This window comes from Mixophyes fleayi, chromosome 5, assembly GCF_038048845.1.
Source record: "Mixophyes fleayi isolate aMixFle1 chromosome 5, aMixFle1.hap1, whole genome shotgun sequence".
Taxonomy (NCBI): domain Eukaryota; kingdom Metazoa; phylum Chordata; class Amphibia; order Anura; family Limnodynastidae; genus Mixophyes; species Mixophyes fleayi.
The window spans coordinates 207,984,169-208,009,133 of NC_134406.1; the positions used below are offsets into that span (position 1 = coordinate 207,984,169).

The 24,965-nt window shown below is 41.1% G+C and overlaps 1 protein-coding gene across 4 annotated transcripts in view; it reads left to right on the forward strand.

Moving 5' to 3' along the window:
* The window catches only part of DLGAP1 (DLG associated protein 1), a 493,753-nt gene that overhangs the window by 450,795 nt on the left and 17,993 nt on the right, over nt 1–24,965 (forward strand). For 3 of the 4 annotated variants that reach the window (XM_075213364.1, XM_075213365.1, XM_075213367.1), the window contains 2 exons: nt 16,613–16,704; nt 21,955–22,107. In XM_075213364.1, the coding sequence (XP_075069465.1) occupies nt 16,613–16,704; nt 21,955–22,107 (245 nt within the window). Of the gene's footprint in view, nt 1–16,612; nt 16,705–21,954; nt 22,108–22,425; nt 23,805–24,965 lie in introns of those variants that run through there. The other variant, XM_075213366.1, reaches the window with a different exon arrangement.

Genomic DNA, 24,965 nt, shown 5'->3' on the forward strand with positions numbered 1-24,965 from the left:
TTATTTAACCTACCTTGTTCCCATCTTTTTCCACACCTGGTCATCCTAAATTCTGCATCTAGAATTATTTTCCCCTTGAAAGTACTCTATAGAAGCGACTAGTTTAAAAAAAAATCACCAGACATCATAAAATCATTGATTTCCGCGGTGTTAAATATAAAACAGAAAAGTTAAATTTAGTAATTTTCCCCATATAAAGTCACTGATTTCATACAGTCAATTTTGCACCAAAGCCTGTGAGAAAGGTGTGGGCCTGGTTAATGAAGAAGAGTGGCACCTGTGGAGTGGTAACTTTGCCACCCCAATGGTCCTTGTAAACTGGACTGAGATCCCGAAGTCCATTATACTAAAATAGTAAAAAATAAAAAATTGCATGCAAATAAATACGTTTATAAATATTTAAATACTCCCCACTTTATTAAATATAAAATAAAGCCTACTTTTCTACTTTATTGATTGACCTTAGTCCAAGGGGAAAAATATTTTTCTCTGTCTTGATCTGTTGTAGTCCAATGGGAGGAAGCCCTAGCAATAATGATGCTTTGAATACTAGTGTTTCCCTGCCCCTAAATTATCAAAGCAGGGAGAACCCAGGACTCCCTTTAGCCACCAACAAATCACAAGCAGTTTCCCACCCTGGCCATTTGAAGTGAGGGAGTACCAAGGACTTCCTGATTTGACCACACATTAATAGAAATAAATTAAATCAATGTGGGGGGAAAATGATTAAGAATGCTGTGGTGCTCCATTCATTTCAATAGCCCATTCATTTCAATGGGGTTTTCTATATCTAGAGCAAAACCCTGTTGAAATGAATTGACCATCAAAATAAATGGGTCATTGAAATCAATGGGTCATTGAAATTAATGGAAAAAGCTACTATATTTACAGTCAATCAGAATATACACAATTCCCTTGATTTTTGAAGAATGAAAATGGCTGTTTGGCAAATTGGAGAGTTTGGACAATGAATGAAAAATATTGAAAAATAATATCTTTGATAGATACCCCCTCTATTTCTCCATTTCTCCATATGCTTCAAAAACCACTATTCTGTCTTCTCAAAACTACTTCTGTTTTGCCCAATAAACTACAACTGTTATTTTTCCTCGTAAACTTTTACAACCGATTGCTTGCTACCTAAGGAATTCGTTTATGCTAAAAACCTGTAGTGCGTACTCAGCCTTACCCTTCATTAAATTCTTTCACCATCTATCTTCAAGGCTACACTTCTAAACTGGAATTCTACCTCCTAAATCACTAGCCCTGTTGTTACCACTCAACCATGACAACACTTATTTATAACTGTGGTTTGTATTTTGACATTTCAAGCACTTATACCATTCGGTTTGTGTACGTCTCCCACTATCCATGTAAAATATAAGCACTTTGGGTAGAGGCCTTTTGGATTCTAATGTTTGCACTTGTTTTCATTACTCAGTTTAAATACTATAAGTAGCAGATATTAGTGTCATACATATTAATAGAAGTACATAACTCCTGCTTTTCTTACTTTAGGCAAACAAGGAACAGTTCAGTTCATTGTAGCTGAACACAATCAGTGTTTATGTGAGGAAATGGGAACTTACTTTGGTGTACAGAACGTCCTACATGAACAGGCATAATAGCGTAAACACAGATTACATATATGTACTCCTGCCCAGTGTGTGAACATTCAGTCATTTAAATCAAGTGACCATTGGGCTAAATTTACCAAAAGTAGATAACAATGCATTTGTATGTGATAATAATGTCTTTAGTTGTGTTTCAGTGTAATCGTATACTAGTCATAAAGGGCATGCCACAAGATTTATATTATGTGGATGAACAAATCTATTTCTACACCTATATGGCGAGTTGACAAAAGAAGACGTGAGCATGATATTCTGGGCCGATCGTTTGTGTCAGTCTTATGGCAAACGGATATTGATATAAACTCCTAGAACAGGTGATAAGATGTCTTGGCCTATAGCAACCTAATAACCTCCTTTCCCATAGAGATTAATGTGCTCACAGGTATTTGGATGCCCCCAGGTCTTAGCTCTAGTATAGTAGAAGTTTATACACAGTACCGGGACAAAGGATGAAGTCAGGGTCTGTCCTAGGGTCAGGGGGCCCTTTCCGAGCCGGATCACAGGAACAGGCCAGAGGTCAGGGCTGGTAACAGACAAGGAGAGTCCAAATAACAAAGCCAAGGTCAGTGGCCATCAGAGTTTAAGCAGGGTCCAGAAACAAGCCAGAGGTCACAACAGGAATCAATAATAAACAGGCAGAGTATCCACAGGACTGGAGCTGGTTAGCTATGTGAAGTACATTTGGCCATCCACTTAAGCACTCTTGTGGAAAAAGAACCCAAAGCCATTTGTGGTGCAAATCCCATGCACCTTGAAAAGGACCTCAACTCTGTGGTCAAGAACTCTTTCACATAACACATGAAAAATATTTATTTTATTATTTTGCTTCACATTAATTATTATTGATATTCACAACCCACTTTAGTAGACTATTACATATGTATGTATAGCTCTATGCATTTAAATGTTTTGTAGAATATTACAAATATAAAAAACAGAACACAAATAGTAAAAATTGACAACCGGCTTCAGTTAATGTGAATGTTTCAATATAAATTGAGCTGAATAATAGACCAAAAATGTACAGTGGCAATGTGGACTAGCATAATAATATATAGCAATACATCAGCAATGCAGCAATGTAGCTCATGTAGCAATATATCTGGTTTCATAGTCACCTAGTTAACATACAAAATACTGAGAGTTCATAAAATCTTCAATCAGGAAGAATGTAATAATGGGTATGAGAATGAGATAAGAAATGTCTATCTGAGAACAGAAGGATTAAATCCCACACAAAACAAACACATGAAGTTCCTTACACTTCAGTCCTTTGATCATTTCTTTATTACTACCCGTAGCTCCCAGAAAGCTTCCCAAATATTAGGCTTTAAAGTATTATTCTTAAATCTAATATGTTACATTGTATAAATTTTAGATGTTTTACAGGGAGTGAAGGACTTTTCCATAACTTCAGTATCCTGCCATACTTAGCACAGCAATAAAAGGAATTTTGTGTTTATATCGAAAGCATTGTCTAATAACCTTAAAATTTGGACAATATTACTTACAGTCATGGCCAAAAGTTTTGAGAATGACACAAGTATTGGTTTTCACAGTTTGCTGCTTCAGTGTTTTTAGACCTTTTTGTCAGATGTTGCTATGGTATACTGAAGTAAAATTACAAGCATTTCAAAAGTGTCAAAGGCTTTTATTGACAATTACATTAAGTTTATGCAAAGATTCAATATTTGCAGTGTTGACCCATCTTTTTGAAGACCTCTGCAATTGGCCGTGGCATGCTGTCAACCAACTTCTGGGCCACATACTGATTGATAGCTGCCCATTCTTGCCTAAGCAATGCTTGGAGTTTGTCAGAATTTGTGTGTTTTTATTTGTCCCCCCACCTCTTTAGGATTGACCACAAGTTCTCAATGGGATAAAGGTCTGTGTAGTTTCCTGGCCATGGACCCAAAATTTTGATGTTTTGATCCCTGAGCAACTTAGTTATTATTATTATTATTATTATTATTATTATTAGTAATAATTTTTATTTATAGGGCGCTAAAGCCGTACAGGGACAAACAAAATTACAATACGAGGAGAGACAGCACAGTACAGTAAAACATGAGCACAATAACTCTGAGAGCTCAAAGCACAGCTAGGGGTGGGGGAGGGGAGAGGGGAAGGTCTGCATACGACGGAGCCCAAGAAGGAAGGCACGGATGACAGGGAGACCCCCAGGGGGAAGAGGAGGAAGTGAGAGGGCACGGGGGGGGGGGGGGGGGGAGGGTCCTAGAGGAGGAGGGCAAGGTAGCTGGAGAGCAGAGTTAAAAGTGGTGAAGACAGGAGGAGAGGGTGACCCTGCTCAAAGGAGCGTGCAATCTAAGGGGTGGGGTAGACAGACAGAGAGACACGGGGGAGAGAAGGAGGAACGGAGGATAAGGATAAGAGAAGGGGAAGAGGCATAAGAAAGGTAGGTAATTAAGTGGGATACTGGAAGGCTTTAAGAAAAAGGTGGGTTTTTAAAGCCCGTTTGAAACTGGACAGATTAGGGGAAGTTCTGATGGAGGGAGGGAGCTTGTTCCAGTGGAGGGGGGCAGCGCGGGTGAAGTCTTGGATACGCGCATGGGAGGAGGTGATCAGGGGGGAAGAGAGGCGACGGTCATTGGCAGATCGGAGATGGCGGGATGGAGCATGAATAGAGAGGAGGGTGGAGATGTAGGGTGCAGTGGAGTTGGCGAGGGCCTTGTATGTAAGAGTGAGGAGCTTGAAGAGGATTCTGTAGGGGAAGGGGAGCCAGTGAAGGGATTGGTAGAGGGGCGAGACAGACGAGGAGCGGCGAGAAATTAAGATAAGCCTAGCAGCTGCGTTAAGAACAGATCGAAGGGGCCAAGACGAGATTGGGGGAGGCCAGTGAGGAGGAGGTTGCAGTAGTCCAAACGGGAGATGATCAGAGAGTGAATAAGACATTTGGTGGCATCTTGGGAGAGGAAGGGCCGGATGCGAGCGATGTTGCGCAACTGGAAGCGACAGGATTTAGCGAGAGAGAGAATGTGGGGGCCAAAGGAGAGAGAGGAGTCGAGGATGACACAGAGGCAGCGAAGTTGGGGGACAGGGGAGATAGAGGTGTTGTCGACAGTGATAGAGAGGTCAGAAGGGGGCGAGGTGTGAGCGGGAGGAAAGACTATGAGTTCAGTTTTGGCGAGGTTGAGTTTAAGGAATCGGGAGGACATCCAGGAGGAGATGGCAGAGAGGCAGGCAGACACCCAAGAGAGGAGGGAGGGAGAGAGATCAGGAGAGAAGAGGTACAGCTGGGTGTCATCGGCGTAGAGGTGGTAGTTGAGGCCGTAGGAGCTGATGAGTTCACCCAGGGAAGAGGTGTATAAAGAGAAAAGTAAGGGTCCCAGAACAAAGCCCTGAGGGACCCCGACTGGAAGGGTGGACAGGGGGGAGAGAGACCCAGAGGTAGTGACGGAGAAGGAACGGCCAGCAAGGTAAGAGGTGAACCAGGACAAGACTGAGCCGGAGAGGCCAAAGGATTGGAGAGTGTGGAGGAGGAGGGGGTGGTCGACGGTGTCGAAGGCAGCAGAGAGATCAAGGAGGATGAGAAGGGAGAAGTTATCACTTTTGCCTTATGGCAAGGTTCTCCATCATGCTGGAAAAGGCATTGTTTGTTCTTGGATGCTTGGGAGAAAAGTTGCTCTTGGAGGATGTTTTGGTACCATTCTTTATTCATGGCTGTGTTCTTAGGCAAAATTGTGAGTGAGCCCAGTCCCTTGGCTGAGAAGCATGAATAGTCTCAGGATGCTTTACTGTTGGCATGACACAGGACTGATGGTAGCGCTCACCTTTTCTTCTCCGGACAAGCGTTTTTCCAGATGCCCCAAACAATCTGAAAGGGGACTAATCAGAGAAAATGACTTTACCCCAGTTCTCATCAGTCCAATCCCTGTACCTTTTGCAGAATATCAGTCTGTCCCTGATGTTTTTCCTGGAGAGAAGTGGCTTCTTTCCTGGCCTTCTTGACACCAGGCCATTATCCAAAAGTCTTTGCCTCACTGTGCATGCAGATGCACTCACACCTGCCTGCTGCCATTCCTGAGCAAGCCCTGCACTGGTGGTTCCCCGATCCTGCAGCTGAATCAACTTTAGGAGATGGTCCTGGAGCATGCTGGACTTTCTTGGGTGCCCTGAAGCCGCCTTCACAACTATTGAACCTCTCTTCTTGAAGTTCTTGATGATCCGATAAATGATTTAGGTGCAATCTTAATAGTAGCAATATCCTTGCCTGTGAAGCCCTTTTTGTGCCAAACAATGATGACTGCACGTGTTTCCTTGCAGATAGCCATGGTTAACAGAGGAAGAACAATGATTTCAAGCACCACCCTTCTTTTAAAGCTTCCAGTCTGTTATTCTAGCTCAATCAGCATGACAGAGTGATCTCCAGCCTTGTCCTCGTCAACACTCTCATCTGTGTTAACGAGAGAATCACTGACTTGATATCAGCTGGTGTTTTTGTGGCAGGACTGAAATGCAGTGGAAATGTTTTTTTGGGGATAAAGTTCATTGTCATGCAAAGAGGGTCTTTTAAATTATTTGCAATTCATCTGATCACTCTTCATGACATTCTGGAGTATATGCAAATTGCCATCATAAAATCTGAGGGAGCAGACTTTGTGAAAAATAATATTTGTGTCATTCTCAAAAGTTTTGGCCATGACTGTACATACATTCTCTGCTAGATGCAGATGGTCTCATCAATAACTACCTTACACCAAATTATTCTTCTATAGCTTCATTGATTTCTCTGAAGTCTTCATTGCTTCCTTAAAGCATAAAATCGCCCAAAACTCATTTCAGTACAATCTGAATCAAGAAGCTTAAAGGGTCAAAGGTACCCAGGTCTTCTGCATGCCCACAGCTGCTTTTGCGCTCCTACACACTCCTCCTGGCAGTATAATGTCAGTTAACAACATATGAGCTAGGAGAGTCCAGTGATGTATGCTGGAATTTCCTCACTCCATTTTTTAGGAGCACAGTAGATGTTAGGAGACCCGCCAGATATCCTAACACCAGACCCAACACAAGTAACCTTATGGGACCAGGCTGTACTTAGAATATTCCACCCAAAAACAAACATTACCTTTTACAGAATTGCAAAATATTTATTTAATCAAGACATACATTCATCATTCAAATAGCCAAGCAGGGGTCTCATGCCCAGTACCATCACAAGAAACCTACGCTGTCACCTGCAGTTCTCCAAGGCTTATAGCACTGGAGTAAATAAGTAAGCAAGTTATACATAAGACAAATCGTCTATAATGACAATCTGCCCCTGCAGCAGTTTACTGCTCATTCACATTTCAAGGTTGTGAGCCCTGAAACATCATGCGTCAGCAGGCACAAGCAGGAATGAGTTTCTACCCAACTACAGTGTACCAATGATGGAATAACCACAATTTCACTAGATAGGTGTAGAGAGGGTTGTATTGCAGAAGTGACATTTTTGCATGACACTCTCTTAATATTTTTGGGATGTCCTATCAGCACATTTCATTACATAGTTCAGAGTGGGTTTTTTCCATTCATCTTCATTCACTCACTTATTTGTCCACTCATTCCTTCACTCATTGGAGGCTGCTTATAAAGAACTCTGGGGGCTTCACACCCTGAAGCTGTTGTAGAAGTTTTCAACCAAGTGGAGGGAAAGTTCAAACAAGGCATCTCTTTTTAACAAAGGCTCTGTCCAATTAACACCTTTGTTTGAAATTGATAGCCCTGATTGAGCTTAAACTGCTGCTGCTTGTCAGTGCCAGGCATGAATGTGTTACAGCATTAGTGAAAGTGAGTTCTCCTGCACTGTTGGGGTTTCTGACTTGGGAGCAACCACAGTTCTGTTAGTTGCAGGAGGGTACTTAGCATAGATGGGAACTTCTAACCCAGAGATTTTGTTAGTGTTTTACACTTGCTGAACAGAGGTAGATATTAACATCAGCGTAATTCACAGCTCTGTTATTTATTTGCTGCTGCGTCTATATGGTTAGTGTAATGTCATATCTATGGACCAGCAGTTACCATCTATAGTGACAAGTACAATTGATTGTTTAGATGCTAAAATCATATTTACAGATATTATATAAAACAGTAGATAAGTATCAATGTAGCTGCCATGCTGACACTGCAAATCAGAGTTTATTTTTACTAGAGAGTCCCAGTAAAGAAAACCTGTATTGCATGGAGCCTATTTTCCTTGAACTGTTGCAGCTAACATGAAGCCTGGCCACTCCCAGTAAAATGATCCAGCCCTTTGGAGGACAAAGCAGCCCTTGTGTGAAACAGCTGCTTCATGGACCTAGCTCATTACAACCTGACAACAGCCTGTAACACTGCAGGGATCTGTGTGCCATTATCTCACTGGCAACTAAACTGCTTGATAGATTGAATAGTTGTATTTCTAGCTAGACATACAAACTGCTTGTGAATGTGCACACAGGAATATCTGTTCTTTCTCCGTACACAGAAGATATTTTTGGGTGCACATTATTAACACATTGTTAACATTTTGTTCACTTTTTATTAATATGTTTACTGTTTTCAAATAGTGTAAAACATTAATAGAAGAACACTATGTTTAATAGGTACAAAGTCCTAGCTGTAGAGTTTGCCGTATTAATGAATAGGTTTGTTTAAATTTTTTTAAATCAGCACTACACACCTTTACTATCAAGGGGTATATTTACTAAGCTGCGGGTTTGAAAAAGTGGGGATGTTGCCTATAGCAACCAATCAGATTCTAGCTTTCATTTATTTAGTATTTTCTACAAAATGACAGCTAGAATCTAATTGGTTGCTATAGGCAACATTCCCACTTTTTCAAACCCGCAGCTTAGTAAATCTAGCCCCAAGTCTTCAGACTGCAATTCAAGCATTGCATTAAAGTCATCATATAAATGCAAAAAGTCTTACATAAAGTGGACCTGTCACTAGTGTTTTTGCTTTGTTTTAGTACTCACTACCGTGTGCACTATGGGAGCCAATAAATCATACTTGCCAACTCTCACGGAATGTCCGGGAGACTCCCGCATTCCGCATGAGTCTCACGGACTCCCGGGAGAGTGTGGCAATCTCCCGGATCTGCCCACTTCCTAGTAAAGTGGGCATAATTAGGTCCAAAACGCTGCGATTCACCGGGAATCGCAGCTTTTGGCCCTGCCCTCTGCTGTAAAATGACGCGTTTGCGTCATTACGTCACAGGGGCCGGTCCAAAATGACCAAATTTTGGAGCCCCGCCCCCATCACGCCAACCTCCCCCGGCAGGCTTCCGGAAGCCAACTTTAGAAAGTTGGCAAGTATGCAATAAATCTGCAGCGTCGCACAGAGAACTCACTCACATCAGTCTCTGCCCCATTGGAGATTACAGTCTATATTCCCTAACACACACACACTATCATATATATAAGAAAGAATATTGTCTGGACAATGGTATTAATATCTGCAAAAGTTGCATTTACCATATAAAATTAAAATATACGTTGTTTTCCCCTTTAAACATCAAATTGAAATTATCTTGCACACCACAATACCTATGCAAACATCAATTAAATAATTATTAAATAATTATTACTATTAACACTATCATTAATATTAACATGTATTTTTATAGTGCCAGCATATTCCATAGCACTGTACAATTGCAAATGGTAATGCCAAGAGAAAGACGTGGATTCATATATTGAAGCAGCCATATTAATTAATTCAGTGCTGTCAGTGGGGGGGTCAATTTATAATGATCTAATAAGAAGCGAGTATCTATAGTTATACTGTACTGCTCACATGGCAACATTAGTTTGTCATTACTTAATGCACAGGAATGTGAATGATGTGTGCAAGCTACATTGCAGAAAGATTGATACAGTGATATGCTCAGTGCATGTGTCAGCTTCCCGTATCCCTAAGAATAGTAAATTACAAAGTATCCCAGAATGCTGAAAATTACACACAACTTTCACTTGGAGGCTTATGAGGTAACAACTAGAGATGCTCAGGCTTGGTTCCCCGAGGACCGAGCACACCCGAACTTCGCAGATCCGAGTACCGACCTGACTCGGCTCTGTACTTTCGCGCGCCCTAGGAAAATGAGGCAAAATGTAATCGTTACGTTGTCGGATCTCGCGAGTTTTGGATTCTACAAGTACCGCCCTCCATGGCAATCCAGCGCCATTTCACAGAGGGACGCAGAAGGGGTAACACGGTTCTTGGCAGTCTGTAGAGCAGTTGGGCAGCATCATAGGTAGAAAAGAAAGAGGAGGGGTAGCAGTGTTCTTCAAAGCCTCCAGTGACATTCAGGAGAGCTCCATTGCTCAACTCTACCAGAAGTTAAATGTAATTTTTGGGCTACAAAATGCCATTCTACCCACTGTACACTTAACCACAGATATGTGAACAAGCGGAACAGGGCAAACTAAAGATTATATGACTGTGACAGCCCACTGGGTTGGTGATTCACCTTCACCACCAGGAACAGCAGCAGCATGTATCCAAGTACGTCACATTTTTCAGGGGCAGGATACTTTGCATATCGACGGCTTCACTAAGAGGCATACAGCTGACAATCTATTACAAAAACTAATGGATGTCATTGCAACATGGTTTATCCCGCTTGGACTCTGCTCAGGATATGTCATTTCTGATAACGCCACCAATATTGTGAGAGCATTACAGCTGGGTGAATTCCATCACATTCCCTGTTTTGCTCACACAATAAACTTGGTGGTGCAGAGCTTTTAAAAAAAATGAGAGGGACGTGCAGGAGATGCTGTCTGTGGCCCATAAAATATCTGGACATTTCCGGCATTCGGCAACAGCATGTAGAAGATTGCAGCAGCTACAAGAGCAATTTAATTTGCCCTGCCACCAACTGAAGCAAGAGGTGGTAACAAGGTGAAATTCCACCCTGTATATGCTTCTGTGAAGTGAGTTCAGACACTGCTAGCTTGAGCAAAGTGATTCCGTTAATTAGACTTTTGGAAAAGCAGCTTGAGAAACTGAAGGAGGAGCTGAAACAAAGCAATTATGCCAAGTATGTTAGACTTGTAGATCAAGAACTTTATTCGCTTCGCCAGATCCAAGAGTTATCAAAATCTTGAAATTGTATCACTACATTTTGGCGACTGTACTTGATCCTAGGTTTAAGAGCTATGTATTCTCTTTGTGTACAACTGAAACAGATCTCAAGAGATGCAAGGAGCTCCTGGTGAGCAAGATGACAGCTCAAGTGTTATGTGACAGGATGGCGTCTCCTCCTTCAGTCTGTCAGTCAGCTGCGGCTAGGAAAAAACGTAGCTTTCCCAAGAGACCCAGGGATGATGCAGATGACTCAGCACAATTTTTTTACATCTGGTCTTGTCTAGTGTAAAAGAATTGACCAAAATAAGTGACACCTCTGCTGTAACTCCACCTGATCCTACTATCAACATCCAATGAATAGTGGAGGATTTTTTTTTATTTTTTTTTAACTGTATAAAGTAGTTTTATTAACAAAGAACAATGTTGCTTGCAGAAGTAATGTAAGCATGGATGTCTAAATAGACGTGTATATGTATTACTCAAACCTTCCACTTTGCTGCTGTTTCCAGGGCCGCCGAGAGGGGGGGCAGGTACTAATTACCCATGCCCGGGCATGTCAGGGGGCCCGCCCTGGGCCCTTGCGCCAACGATTTTTTTTTAAAAAAAATATTATTTTTTCAAAACCTTTTTTTTCTTTTCCATAATCACTCAGGTGATTGCGGCGCCGGCGTCCCTCCTCTATGCTGCTCTGTGCTCCATTGCTCAAGACTGACTGAATGCCGGGTGTGACATCATCATGTCACGCCCAGCATTCAGTCAGTCTGGAGCAATGGAGCACAGAGCAGCAGAGAAGACAAGAAAAAAGAGAGAGGTAAAGGTAAGTGAAGGAAGGAAAACGGGGGGGTTTAAAAAAATGGGGGGGGGGCAGCATGACACAGAGGGGTTAAAGAAAGGAGGGACAATAGCAGCATGACACAGAGGGGTTAAAGAAAGGAGTGACAATAGCAGCATGACACAGAGGGGTTAAAGAAAGGAGTGACAATAGCAGTATGACACAGAGGGGTTAAAGAAAGGAGGGACAATAGCAGTATGACAGAGAGGTTAAAGAAAGGAGGGACAATAGCAGTATGACACAGAGGGGTTAAAGAAATCAGGGACAATAGCAGCATGACACAGAGGGGTTGAAGAAAGGAGTGACAATAGCAGCATGACACAGAGGGGTTAAAGAAAGGAGGGACAATAGAAGTATGACAAAGAGGTTAAAGAAAGGAGGGACAATAGCAGTATGACACAGAGGGGTTAAAGAAAGGAGGGACAATAGCAGCATGACACAGAGGGGTTAAAGAAAGGAGTGACAATAGCAGCATGACACAGAGGGGTTAAAGAAAGGAGGGACAATAGCAGTATGACACAGAGGGGTTAAAGAAAGGAGGGACAATAGCAGTATGACACAGAGGGGTTAAAGAAAGGAGGGACAATAGCAGTATGACACAGAGGGGTTAAAGAAAGGAGGGACAATAGCAGCATGACACAGAGGGGTTAAAGAAAGGAGGGACAATAGCAGCATGACACAGAGGGGTTAAAGAAAGAAAAGACAATAGCAGTATGACACAGAGGGGTTAAAGAAAGGAGGGACAATAGCAGCATGACACAGAGGGGTTAAAGAAAGGAGTGACAATAGCAGCATGACACAGAGGGGTTAAAGAAAGGAGGGACAATAGCAGCATGACACAGAGGGGTTAAAGAAAGGAGGGACAATAGCAGCATGACACAGAGGGGTTAAAGAAAGGAGGGACAATAGCAGCATGACACAGAGGGGTTAAAGAAAGGAGGGACAATAGCAGCATGGCACAGGGGCCTAAAGAAAGGAGGGACAATAGCAGCATGGCACAGGGGGTTAAAGAAAAAAGGGACAAGCAGCATGGCACAGGGGGTTAAAAAAAAGAGGGACAAGCAGCATGGCACAGGGGTTTAAAGAAAAGAGGAACAAGCAGCATGACACAGGGGGTTAAAGAAAAAAGAGGGACAAGCAGCATGGCACAGGGGGTTAAAGAAAAAAGAGGGACAAGCAGCATGGCACAGGGGGTTAAAGAAAGGAGCGACAAGCAGCATGGAGGGTGCAGTGTGATCATAAGGGGGCATAGCGTGGTGATGATAAAGGGGCACAGTGATGTGTGTGTGATGGCACGGAGCTTTTGGCAATGTAGTGTGTGTGAGGTAGATGGTGGCTAATTAATGGCTGCTATTTTGTTTGCGGGGTAATGGGAATACTATTTTAATGTTGGGGCTGGAGGAAGGCCTAATTATTAATCATAGATGTTATTGATTTAACGGTGGGGCTGGCTGTAATTTTCTAAATGTAGCCATTTTTTTTCCAAATAGGTCCTCCAACATTCCAGGATCCGGACAAGCCGCAACTAAAGAAACCAGCAGCCACATGTGGTAAAAGTGAGAAGAACAGGTAGGACAGAGCAGCATAGTGTGTGAAATGTTGTGATTCTAGTAGGGACAATGCCAATGTTTGGTGAGCCCAGTGGGCATAGGCCAAGACTGAACTGTTTCTGTACACACTGCATTCTTCCTATACTACACAAGGGTGCTAGATGTCATGAAAGTCAGGAGTGCTTGGACAAATGTCACGCTCCGGGGAAATCAGGACCTAGTGATTTTATTGTGCTAGCTACGCCCCAATGACGCATTGCCATGCCCCCAATTGTGTGACCATAGCCACGAAAAATTTACGGCGGCGCAATTTTTTTTTGCTTACTCAACTATAAGGGGGGCCCCATGAATTTGTTGTACCGGGGCCCTGAATTCCTCTTGGCAGCCCTGGCTGTTTCATCAGTATTGCACAAAGTGTTTGCAATCTGCACTTTACGTGAAAGGTACCTAACTATATTATACTTTTTGGGAAATTGGGGCTTATTTGAAGCTCAGTGATGAACTTGCTTTTTGCTGTGAATTTCAATGGCACTTTTTAGTGCATTGTCTGGAACTCTGGATTGGTCTTGGTCTTATAAAAGCACGCATCCCAGGGGGGTCAGCGCTTGTCACCATGTGTTTGCTGTGGAATTACCACAGTTATTCAAGAAACAGTTGGAGCGATCAAATGAACCATAACTGATTTCATGATTCAGTCTCAGTTTCACTGTACCGGCCATGTGCTCAGAGTGACAGCAATCTCATCGTCTTCATCTTCCAAAGCTTAGTCTGCAATGGCCAGTGACACACCCATTTGTTTTCTCAGGTCTCTTAGCTGTTCTTAAAACTGGATATATTTATCGTCCTGCCTCAGGGCCTCCTCTGTATCATCCTTCTGAAGCGCAGTGTATCTCTCGTGTACAAGCTCTCTTAAATCCGGGATCTCATCCGGTGGGTCACGGTTTAACCTAAGTACGGCTTCTTCATCAGCGTTTATATATTGGTTTAAATCTCTGTTTAATGTAGCGTATTCCAACATGATAGATTCCATGCTGCCTACATGTTCCATGTCACAGTCTGTCTGAAGCAGATCTAATGCCACTCCAGTTGTAATATCCATTCCTGTGTCTATATAAGATTGGCAGTTCTTCAGGGATGAGAGGGAGGTATACACAGAGGAGAAGGAGATTAAAGATGCAGCACAAACAGACATGGTTTAATAGTGTAGAGTTCATTGACAGCACTGTTGTGCTTAAGGCAGCTAAGCTATTGGTAGCTTGTTTTGTGAGGGCCCAAACAAACCAAGCACTTCAGCCACAAAAGTGGCACTCGTTGTCGCTTGAGTGCTTGCTTTGCTAAACTGTACATGTCCTTTTTCAATATCTTACTTAAGGGTGGGTGGGAGGGCTCAAGGACAATTCCATCTTGTATCACTATTTTTTTCTGCCACTGCTGTGTGGCAATGTTTCCAAAATATGCTATGAACTGCCATGTGTTAGTGTCATTGCTCTGTCGCTTAGAATCCAGCCAGGTCGCTGCAGTCTTTGTTTGAAAGTGTATGAAAATAATATTGTAACCTGTGAGGTGGTCAAAATTGACTGCAAATGACTTGAAATTTGTGTTATTGAGGTTAATAATAATGTAGAGGAAAAAAGAGCAAAATTATGTGATTTTAGCAAAATAAAAAAGGGATTTTAGAAAAAGATAAGGATTCAAAACCAAAACCAAAACACGCAAGGGCGGTTTTACCAAAACCAAAACACGAAGTTAATCCAGATCCAAAACCAAAACCAAAACCAGAACACGGGGGTCAGTGAACATCTCAAGTAACAACAGTGATGTCCTAGATGGCCAACATAATAAGACTCATACCGAGATTATGCTAATTACAAATTTAGAGTGCTAAATGTCTACTTGTTATTGAATTAGGGCATTTGAATCAGGTTAGTATTCTTTGTAGTGCAAGATGCACATGTTAATATGTAAATAGGGAGTAGAGTTGTCCCTGTGACTGCCTTATTTTGCTTCTGGTCTAAGTGGGGGTTTCCTGGTGTCAGGAGAGGGCTGCAAATTTTAGCCCAGGGGCAAGACTCGACTTAGCAGCCTACTTTGTAAGAAAAAAACATGCAGGTGACCCAGCCCGGTGGAGCAGGTCCAGCCAGCCCCTGCCTGCTGTGAATGCACCACTGCCAAATACACACATGTAAACTAGAGATGCTCGGGCTCGGTTTTCTGAAAATCGAGCCCACCCAAAATTAGGGGATCCGAGTAGGCTTGCGAGCCGGGCTCAGTACTTTCACTCACCCTCGGATCTGAAACGAGGCAAAACGTCATCGTTGCGTTGTCGGATTTCGCGGGTTTTGGATTCCACAAGTACCTCCCTCCCCAGGAAAACCAGCGCCATTGCTCACACAGAAACATGGGTAGCAGTGTTCTTGTCACTCTCCAGTCTCCAATGACATTGCTCAGTGCCATTGTTCATACAGAAACAGGAGGGGTAGCAGTGTTCTTGTCACTTGACAAAAATGTACTGGAAATGACTGGAAATTAATGTTATTGAGGTTAATAATAATATAGGAACAAACAAAGAGCCAAATTATGTGATTTTAGAAAAAAAGTTGGGATTTTAGAAAAAAAAATAGGGATCCAAAACCAAAACACATGAGGGCAGTTTTGCCAAAACCAAACCAAAACACGGAGTTAATCCAGATCTAAAACCAAAATCAAAACACTGGGGTCAGTGAACATTTCTAATGTAAACATATTTTTAAGGCCTACTAAATATAAAATATAAGTTCACACCAAATCTAAAAGATACTTGTAACATTTTCAAATGATCATATAAAAAGCACCATGCAATTCATGACAATAGTTAATAAATTTGACATTGTATGTATTTTTGCTATGTATCTATGTGCAATTGTCCTCTGTTTTCTGCCAGTATAAGTTCTGAAGCCCTACTTGCAATGTACATCATCCAGCCTGGAGTTCATAGGGAAAAAATCCATACCGATGGCCAAAGCGTTATCTCCTTAGAGGATGTGTGAAAATTAGTTACATAATAAGTGAATGGTGTAAATACTTGCAAAATCAACAGTGAAATATATATACAGTCATTGTTAGAGACTACAGATGTCAGAGAGTGATAAATATAATAATAACATGCAATATAGTGTCATACCTTTAGGACATATCTTATCCATGCCAGGGGTAATACACTTGTTCATATACTGTGCATAAGAAAACACTACTACTTTAATAAAAAGGTAATAAAAATACTGAAATGTATAACGTATTTCTCAAAAATGAAAACTCGTCTCTTAGAAGGAATAATGACCTTTTTCTTTGAAAAATAAAGATCTTAGAGCATGTGACTTCTTGGTGACTTCTATTATCAGAATATATCTTATATCTTATATTATTATATATCTTAGTAGATGCTGCTTTATCCCAGTTATAAAAACAATGTACATCTCTATGCTGTATAAGTTTCTGGTCAACACTGAAAGGAGTTGGAACTTAAGCTGTTCTCTGTACTGTTGTAGTATTAGAGAAGATTGGCAGTGCGGTTGGCTGTGCCCAGCTCCTGATGTCACAGAAATTCTACCAGTTCAGAGAGCTGTGTGAGGAAAACCTGGTATGTAGAACTCCTCTCCCGCACAATAACATCACTTAATTATCGCTTCTCATGTGTATTGGATTTCTTTGAAAAGTATGAAAAAATGTCAATGAATACATGCAGCTGACCTGGCATGTTTATTCTTTGGGAATGTTCTGCACCCTTATTATTGTGTTTGGTTCAACATGATCTACAATTACAGAGAGTTTTCCTGTTTATAATCCCTCTCATTACAATTCCCTGGCAAACATCAATGACTTGTATTGCATATACCACATTATTTTTGTTTCCATGTGTATTTCTGTCCAGGCATGCTTACTCCAGTGCTAGCAAGAGTAATTGTGCTCCACTAATGCACTGATATAACACGCCTCTCTAGTTATTAGGTATTAGCACTTCTGATGACCTAAATCCGAGTAATTGCTGGAATTATTCCTCCTCCCTTCACATCTGTCATATCTGATTTTAAAATGGGAAAATACTGCAGTCGCTTAGCTATGACTCCAGCTTCAGTTTAAATTTTTTCTGAAAATTGCTGTGTTCCCTCCCCAGGGCACCTTGGTGAGCTAGACAGATGGGTAATGCTTAACCTCTTAGCTTATTAGTCGGAGGATGAGTAATGATGAAACTTTAGTCAGGACCTCAGTGGTGGTTACTTCTTAGGAGACCAATCACTATTCTCAATGTCAGGAGTAATCGATTGGCCCAGCTCAGGTTAGCCTTTGGGCCAAGATACCACCATCATGGGACAAAGTAATATAAGCAGTGGCCTTCTCCTCAGGACTCCAGTCCTTCTGACTCAGTGTCAGTAGCAATCAGCATTAGATAGATTAGGAAGACCATGAATATAAAGCATATACAACACAACTGACTGGGTTGGCACAACATGAGGTGAACTCCCCAAAATGATCTTACTAATTATTAATATTCATATAGGCATATAACAATGTATGCACTCTCAATAATAATATGCACACAATAATTGTAAAACCATAAAAGTGTACAGGAACTAACATCTTATTTTATCCACTAGTGATCCCTTAGCAAGCAGCACCATGTTGAATTAATTTGCATTGCCAAATGTGCATGACACAGCTCATGAGATCCATACACTGTCTTGTTATATTCTTGTGAATGCACAATGAAACATAATAGTAGATAGTGTTCAGTATAACACTACAATATAACTAACACCATGGAAGCTTGCTAAAGATAACGCTGGCACCAGGCAGCCCCCAGGCCTCATTATATTGAATGTACATCGATCAGCCACAGCATTCAAACCACTGACAAGTGAAGTAAATAACATTGATTATGTTGTTACAATGGCACCTGTCAAAGGGTGGGATATATTAGGCAGCGAGTGAATAGTCAGTTATTGAGGTTGATGTTTTGGAAGTAGGAAAAATGGGCAAGCATGAGGATCTGAGCAACTCTGATATGGGCCAAATTGTGATGGCTAAACGACTGGGTCAGAGCATCTCTAAAATGCAGGTCTTCCTGGTATGCTGTGGTTAGTACCTACCAAAAGTGGTCCAATGAAGTACAACCGGTGAACCAGCAACAGGGTCATAGTTGCCCAAGGCTCATTGATGTCGCATGGGGAGCTAAGGCTAGTCCGTCTGGTCCCACAGAAGAGCTAATGTAGCACAAATTGCTGATAAAGTTAATGTTGGCTATGATAGAAAGGTGTCAGAACACACAGTGCAACGCAGCCTGCTGCTTATGGGGCTGTGTAGCCACAGACCAGTCAGAGTGCCCATGCTGATCCCTATCCACCGATGAAAACGCCTACAATGGACATGTGAGCAACAGAACTGAACCATGAATCAATGAAGAATGTGGACTGGTCTGATGAATCACATTTTCTTTTACATCATGGGGCCGGCCAGGTGAGTGTGCGTTGTTTACCTGGGGAAGAGATGGCAGCAGGATGCACTATCAGAGAAGGCAAGCCGGTAGAGGCAGAGTGATGTTCTGGGCAATGTTCTGATTGAAAACCATGGTTCCTGGCATTCATGTGGATGTTAGTTTGACCGGTCAACCTACCTAAACATTGTTGCAGACTAAATACACCCCTTCATGGCAACGGTATTGCCTGATGGCAATGGCCTCTTTCAGCAGGATAATGTGCCCTGCCATACTGCAAAAATTGTTCAGGAATGGTCTGAGGATCATGAAGTTCAAGTTGTTGACTTGACCTCCAAATTCCCCAGATTTCCATCCGATCGAGCATCTGTGGGATGTGCTTGAAAAACTTTTCCGAGCCATGGAGGCCCCACCTCACAACTTACAGGACTTAAAGGATCTGCTGCTAATGTGTTGGTGCTAGATACCACAGGACATTGCCAGGGGTCTTGTGGGAGGGGCAATGAGAGACAGTAGAAGCAATTGGGATAATAGGAAATGAGGACAGGGGAATTGGAGGTGACAAGAGGATCACATGAGTGAAGGATAGGCCTGCATGAAGAGGTGAGTTTTGAAGGGGTATTTGAAGGATTCGGGGTTGCGAGAGAGTGTGGTAAGGCAAGGTAAGGAATTCCTATGGTGAAGGGCAGCATGAGAGAAGTCTTGGATGTTGAAGTGGGAAGAGGTTATGCGATGTGAAGAGAGGCAGAGGCAGAAGGAAGTGGCCAAGTAGGTGTGTATCTTGTGATGAGTTCATAGAGGTATAGAGTAGATGTGTTGGTGAGGGCTTTGTAGATGAGGGTGAGGAGCTTGAACTGAATTCTAGAATGGATGGGGAGACAATGAAGCAAAGAGCAGGATAAGAGGAGTGACGGTAGAGGAATATGAACCTAGCCACAGCATTCTGGATAGACCAAAGAGGGGAGATGTAGGAGAAAGGAAGTCCAATGAGAAGATTGTTACAGTAGTCAAGCTGAGATATGATGATATATGATAAATGAATGCAGCAGGATTACTTCCTGAGTGAGGAAGGAAAGGAAGGAACCTATTTTAGCAATGTTATAGAGAAGTAGGTGGCAGGACTTAATGAAAAACTGGATATGAGGAGTAAAGCTGAGGATAGAATCAAAAAGAAGCAGGCACGAGGGACAGGGGAAAGTGTGATGTTGATGTGGGGAGAGATAGTGACATTGGCATGTGGAAAGATAATGAGCTTGGATTTGGAGATGTTAAGCTTGAGAAAGTATCAATATCAAGGTAATGACAGCAAATAAGCAGTTGGATACACAGGAAAGGAAAGAAGGAAAAACTCCCAGGGAGGAAAGATAGATTTGGTAGTCGTCAGCATAGAGATTCGAGCAGAGGGGCGAAAACAAAGCACTGAGGGACTCCAATAGAGAGGAAGACGGAGGGGGGGCGAGTCAAAAGCAGTGATACGAAAGAAGTGGACAGGGTGGTAGGAGGTGAACCAGGCTAAGCTAGTGGTGGATGTTATGGACAAGAAAGAATATTCTAGGCTACTTGTTGCTTGAAGCAACAAGCAGGAAGCAGTACTTTCCAGTGATGAATTCTAACCTGGAAGGTTAGGAGAAGAATTGGTTTAGCTGGAAACATAGTTTTATGTGTAGTGTAGTTAGTTGTAGCGAGTAGCAATAGCAATTGAATGAAAAAGGTTTTTTTTTCTGGGCTTATGAATACAAAGGAACTGGGTTAGATAACTTGCACCACAGAAGGCGGTAGCTCTATATATCCCTATTCCCAGTAGTTGAGTATAATAACAGGAAAAGTTTTTGATTCCTGCCGTGCTAATATTTAATTGCTCTGAGAAGTTGTATGGAATGAAAGAAAGCTAAAGGAGTTGTCTCTTTCCTTACCTATCCCAAACCAATCATTCATCAAAGCATTCAAAGCATCTATTTTTCAGATAAATGACAGGCATAACTGAATACCAGAGATCAGTTTATCACACTGATGCAATACCCAAGTGGGGTAGCAGGGCTTAGTGAAGTTAGAGTTTTTTTCTAGTTAGCATAGAGTAAGCCCTGCAGTAACTTTATTTCGGAAGCCAATGGAGTAGATTTATTTTTAAACTATGAGCCAATTCTTAAAATTCCTGCCAAAGTAACTTCTATACACAATACTAATATGTAGGAACCTTTACAAAACTGCATTTGGCAAAACATTAGTGTTGGCTACACCACGTTATTATTTCAACTTAACATGTAAACCATACCGATATGCGTGTCAAAAAACAAAAATGTATTAAATGATAATAAAAATAATTATTATTATTATTACTGATGATATATATGTGTATATATATATATATATATATATATATATATATATATATATATATATATTATATATAGCACCAGCATGCTCCATGGCACTTTACAACTGGGAATAAACACTGTAATGAAATGAGTATTACAGACAGACAGGGAGGTAAGAGGGCCCTGCTCGCAAGCCTGCAATCTGTACGGTTTTTCAAAGTCCAACCATGTCTATTAGACTTGTCACCAGAACTATCTCTGCATACTATATATTTTTTGAATGTATCGATATGTCTCCTTTCAGCACTGTAAGTAGTTTCTTTCTTGCGAGTTACAATACACCTATACACTAATTTATTTACTCCATATTATGGGTTAGGCAACATGCAGCTCTCCAGTGTGACTACTATAGGTCTCAACTTGTCATTCCAGACAGAGGAGAGACACAGGTTGCCTGACTCTGTATTGCTGAATAGAACTTACTATTAAAATTAAATGAGTAAATTACTTTCAGAATTTAAATAAAACTACCTGGTACAAAGTCATTAGAATCAATGGCATACCTCAAATGAAACATAAGACTTTTTTCATACCTAGATGTGTTTATTTAACACTACTAAATTATTGTTTTAATTGTTAAACACTCTCATGGTCAGCTAATTGAGAGCATAGAGACTAACAGAGCAACCCCATGAATTCAAGAAGCAAATCTTCCTATACATCAATTTCTAATTATAAAAAAGAACATAATGGGCAGCACGGTGGCGTAGTGGTTAGCACTTCTGCCTCACAGCACTGGGGTCTTGAGTTCGATTCCTGACCATATCTGTGTGAAGTTTGTATGTTCTCCCTGTGTTTGCGTGGGTTTCCTCCCACCCTCCAAAAACATATTGGTAGGTTAATTGGCTGCTATTAAATTGCCCTTAGTCTTTCTCAGTGTGTGTAAATTAGGGGATTTAGACTGTAAGCTCCAAAGGGGCAGGGACTGATGTGAATGAGTTCTCTGTACAGCGCTGCAGAATTAATGGCGCTATATAAATAAATAGATGATGATTATAAACCACCTTATGATTGTGTTTTGCAGAATCCTAACGCTCACCCTAGACCTACTTCTCAGGATTTAGCTGGGTTCTGGGACATGCTACAACTGTCCATAGAAAACATTAGTATGAAATTTGATGAACTCCATCAACTAAAGGCCAATAGCTGGAAACAGATGGACCCTATTGATAAAAAGGTAAGTGCAGTACCCCAGACAGTTTTTATGTATAGTATTTATAAGAATGACATACTACTGTGTACCATTACCTTTTTCTTCCTCTGTTGTCAAAATTAGAATACTAATATAGAGATTTTAACCTGTTGAGCATTGAAGGGACTGAGTACTCATTATCGTACAGAACAAGTCTCATTCCTCAGTACTAAACAGGTTGACTGGTTCTCAGCTTTGCTGGACAACTTTGTTTGCAATGGCATTTTAGTCTATTGAAAAAAAAATAGGTTTGCGAAATATTTCGGTGTAAAGCACAATTATCAATTTACTTGCACATTCCAGGAGGTGCTACCAAGAAAATTAAGGAAGCACAGAAAACACCACTGAACCTGGTAATCACTACAAAATACAGCAACAAAAACTGCAAAGGAACCTCTGCCATCCTTCAAAACTAGGACAAAATAAACCCTTTAACTTATTGTGTAATTATTTATATTTTTTGGTGGGGTGTTCATTCTCAGGTAATATTTTATTAATTTTAATATTTTCCCTACAATAATAGCTATATGCCAACTGTAATACATTTCTCTTCAGATGCGTATCTGATGAGGTCTACACTATACTCAGTCTCCTGTTTGCTTTAATAAGCTACTTACTTTCCACTCATAACTGTCCTGCTGTGGAACCCTTTCATAAGTTCATCTATAGCTGAGCGTATGACTCATTACACTATAACAGTATAATGTTCAGTATTCTTGCATTTATTCCTGTCAGAGAGTACAATTTGTGGATACAGTTACAAGAACTCCGTTCTTGAATAAACCCCGTATCCAAACTGGTAATGGCACTGTGAGCTCTGCAACTACCCAACAGTACCAACTATATATCCAGACTTGCCAGAGAAAAAATATAGGGTACTATAAGAGCAGTCTAAGTTTTGTTATCCAATAGAAACAAGACAAATATTATCTGTTACAGGAAGTACTTAGAATATGCATTAAACTTTTCTTTAGTAATGTTATAAGAGATCATAACCATTTTATACATAAATATTTTTTATCCATTCTTGGTAAACCTGTTATTACCTCCAGATTTTGTGGACCAGATTAGTCATTTTTGATCAAATTGCTAGACCATTGTATTTTCTGTGGCCCCATTCAGGCAGATACAAATCAGATTCAGTCAGACTGGAAGTGATCCAACAGCTAGAAAAAGCAGGTTTCCTACGAGTGACTCAAAATTGGAGGGAAGAGGATAGTAGATAGATGTGCATTAAGATAAGGCCACTCATCCTAACAACTGAATAAATCGGATCACTACAATTTGGTCTACACAAGTGTCATCCAATTGCTCCCAGATATGGCTCTTTGATGATTGGGCCATCTAAGAACTGGATTGTGACATGTATGGTCTGATTAAGGGAGGGAGGTACACTAACACTGTTCTAATAGTGTGGGGTGGTCCATTGTTGAACCTCAAGGCAATTCTGTGGCATTAGATTTTTAAGTTGCATTGGGGATTGCCTGAAAATAACATCCTGGATCAAATTGTTTATATTTACCAAGTCAGTCAATAGGATGACTAGTTGTTTTATGGTATTACTTTAATAAAAGCAAATGCTTTTATGCTTATCTTACAACACTTTACCAATTTTTGGGTTTTTCCATATCCATATATTCAAGCTCTTGCACTTATAGTATGAAAATTCAGAAAATGAACTACTTTGTTGTTTTTATATTCCCCAACACTAAATTGATATAAAACATTTACACTGGCACATAATTATTGTAATAAAATGAGAGAAGTAGCTGCCAAATATAAATAACAATTTACACGGTTAAATTAAAATTTCTGGGAATGTTTCCCTATATTGGACATCAGCCTTTGATTATTTTCCCACTATTAAGCTGACTCCCAGGTGGGGTGAGGCTTCATGGTTTGTCTCATTGTCCCAGCAACAAACAACACTGGGGAGGGTGCTTATGAGTAGTAGGTACAATAAGAAGCTGCAAACGGAGATTGTGGCTTCTGGTTGGTCCTCTGTCTCCCCCTCCACAGACATTATGTGTGTTAAACATACATTTTCTGCCGCTTAGGTGCTAATGCAGCTATAAGATCCCTGTTTGGCTAGCAGTATCAGTATTCTTTGGTAAAACATAGAGCTATATTAAAAAAGATTTGTGAAAATTTGCACTAATCATTTTCATAGTGAACATGTCATGATAATGCATCATGAAATGGCCAGGAAATTAGACAATACTCCCACAAAGCTACAAGGCGCAGATTATTTCCATGTAGCACCTTCCATTGTTCTAGTGATAATAATTACTGTGAATTTAAGTGCAGTAAATCCTATAATTTTCATGTAAATGGAATATAAAGCATTGGATGTTTTCTTCTTTGCCTGTGTCCCTTGCAAAGCTATTATTTTGCAATGTGAGCCTTTGATGTGTCAGTAACATAGCTCCTTAGTATCTGTATCAGCAGACACCTAACACCTCCTGTCTAATTTGTGCTCTCCATCAAATGCTTGTTCAACATTACAGTCCTTTAATGTTTGTTGCCCTCTCTCCTGGTGTGTTCATATTTGCATTGCACAACAAGCTGTGCAGTTACATCCTGTTGATTGTAAGGAGGCGCCTTACTGCAAGCACCACCCCCAGGCTGTCACTGACAAATGCTGGTCCCTGTGTAAGAATCATAATGAGTGGTACCCAGTCTTCAGACCTCTCCTGTACAACATCATTCAATGCGGGACACAGAAAGTGATGCCCATTCTACCTTGACCAATGGGGTTTCCACAGAGGTGGAATATGTATGACACAGAGAGGCTCTCTACACTGCCCATATGTTTAGCGTATGATAACTTGCTTAAAATTAGC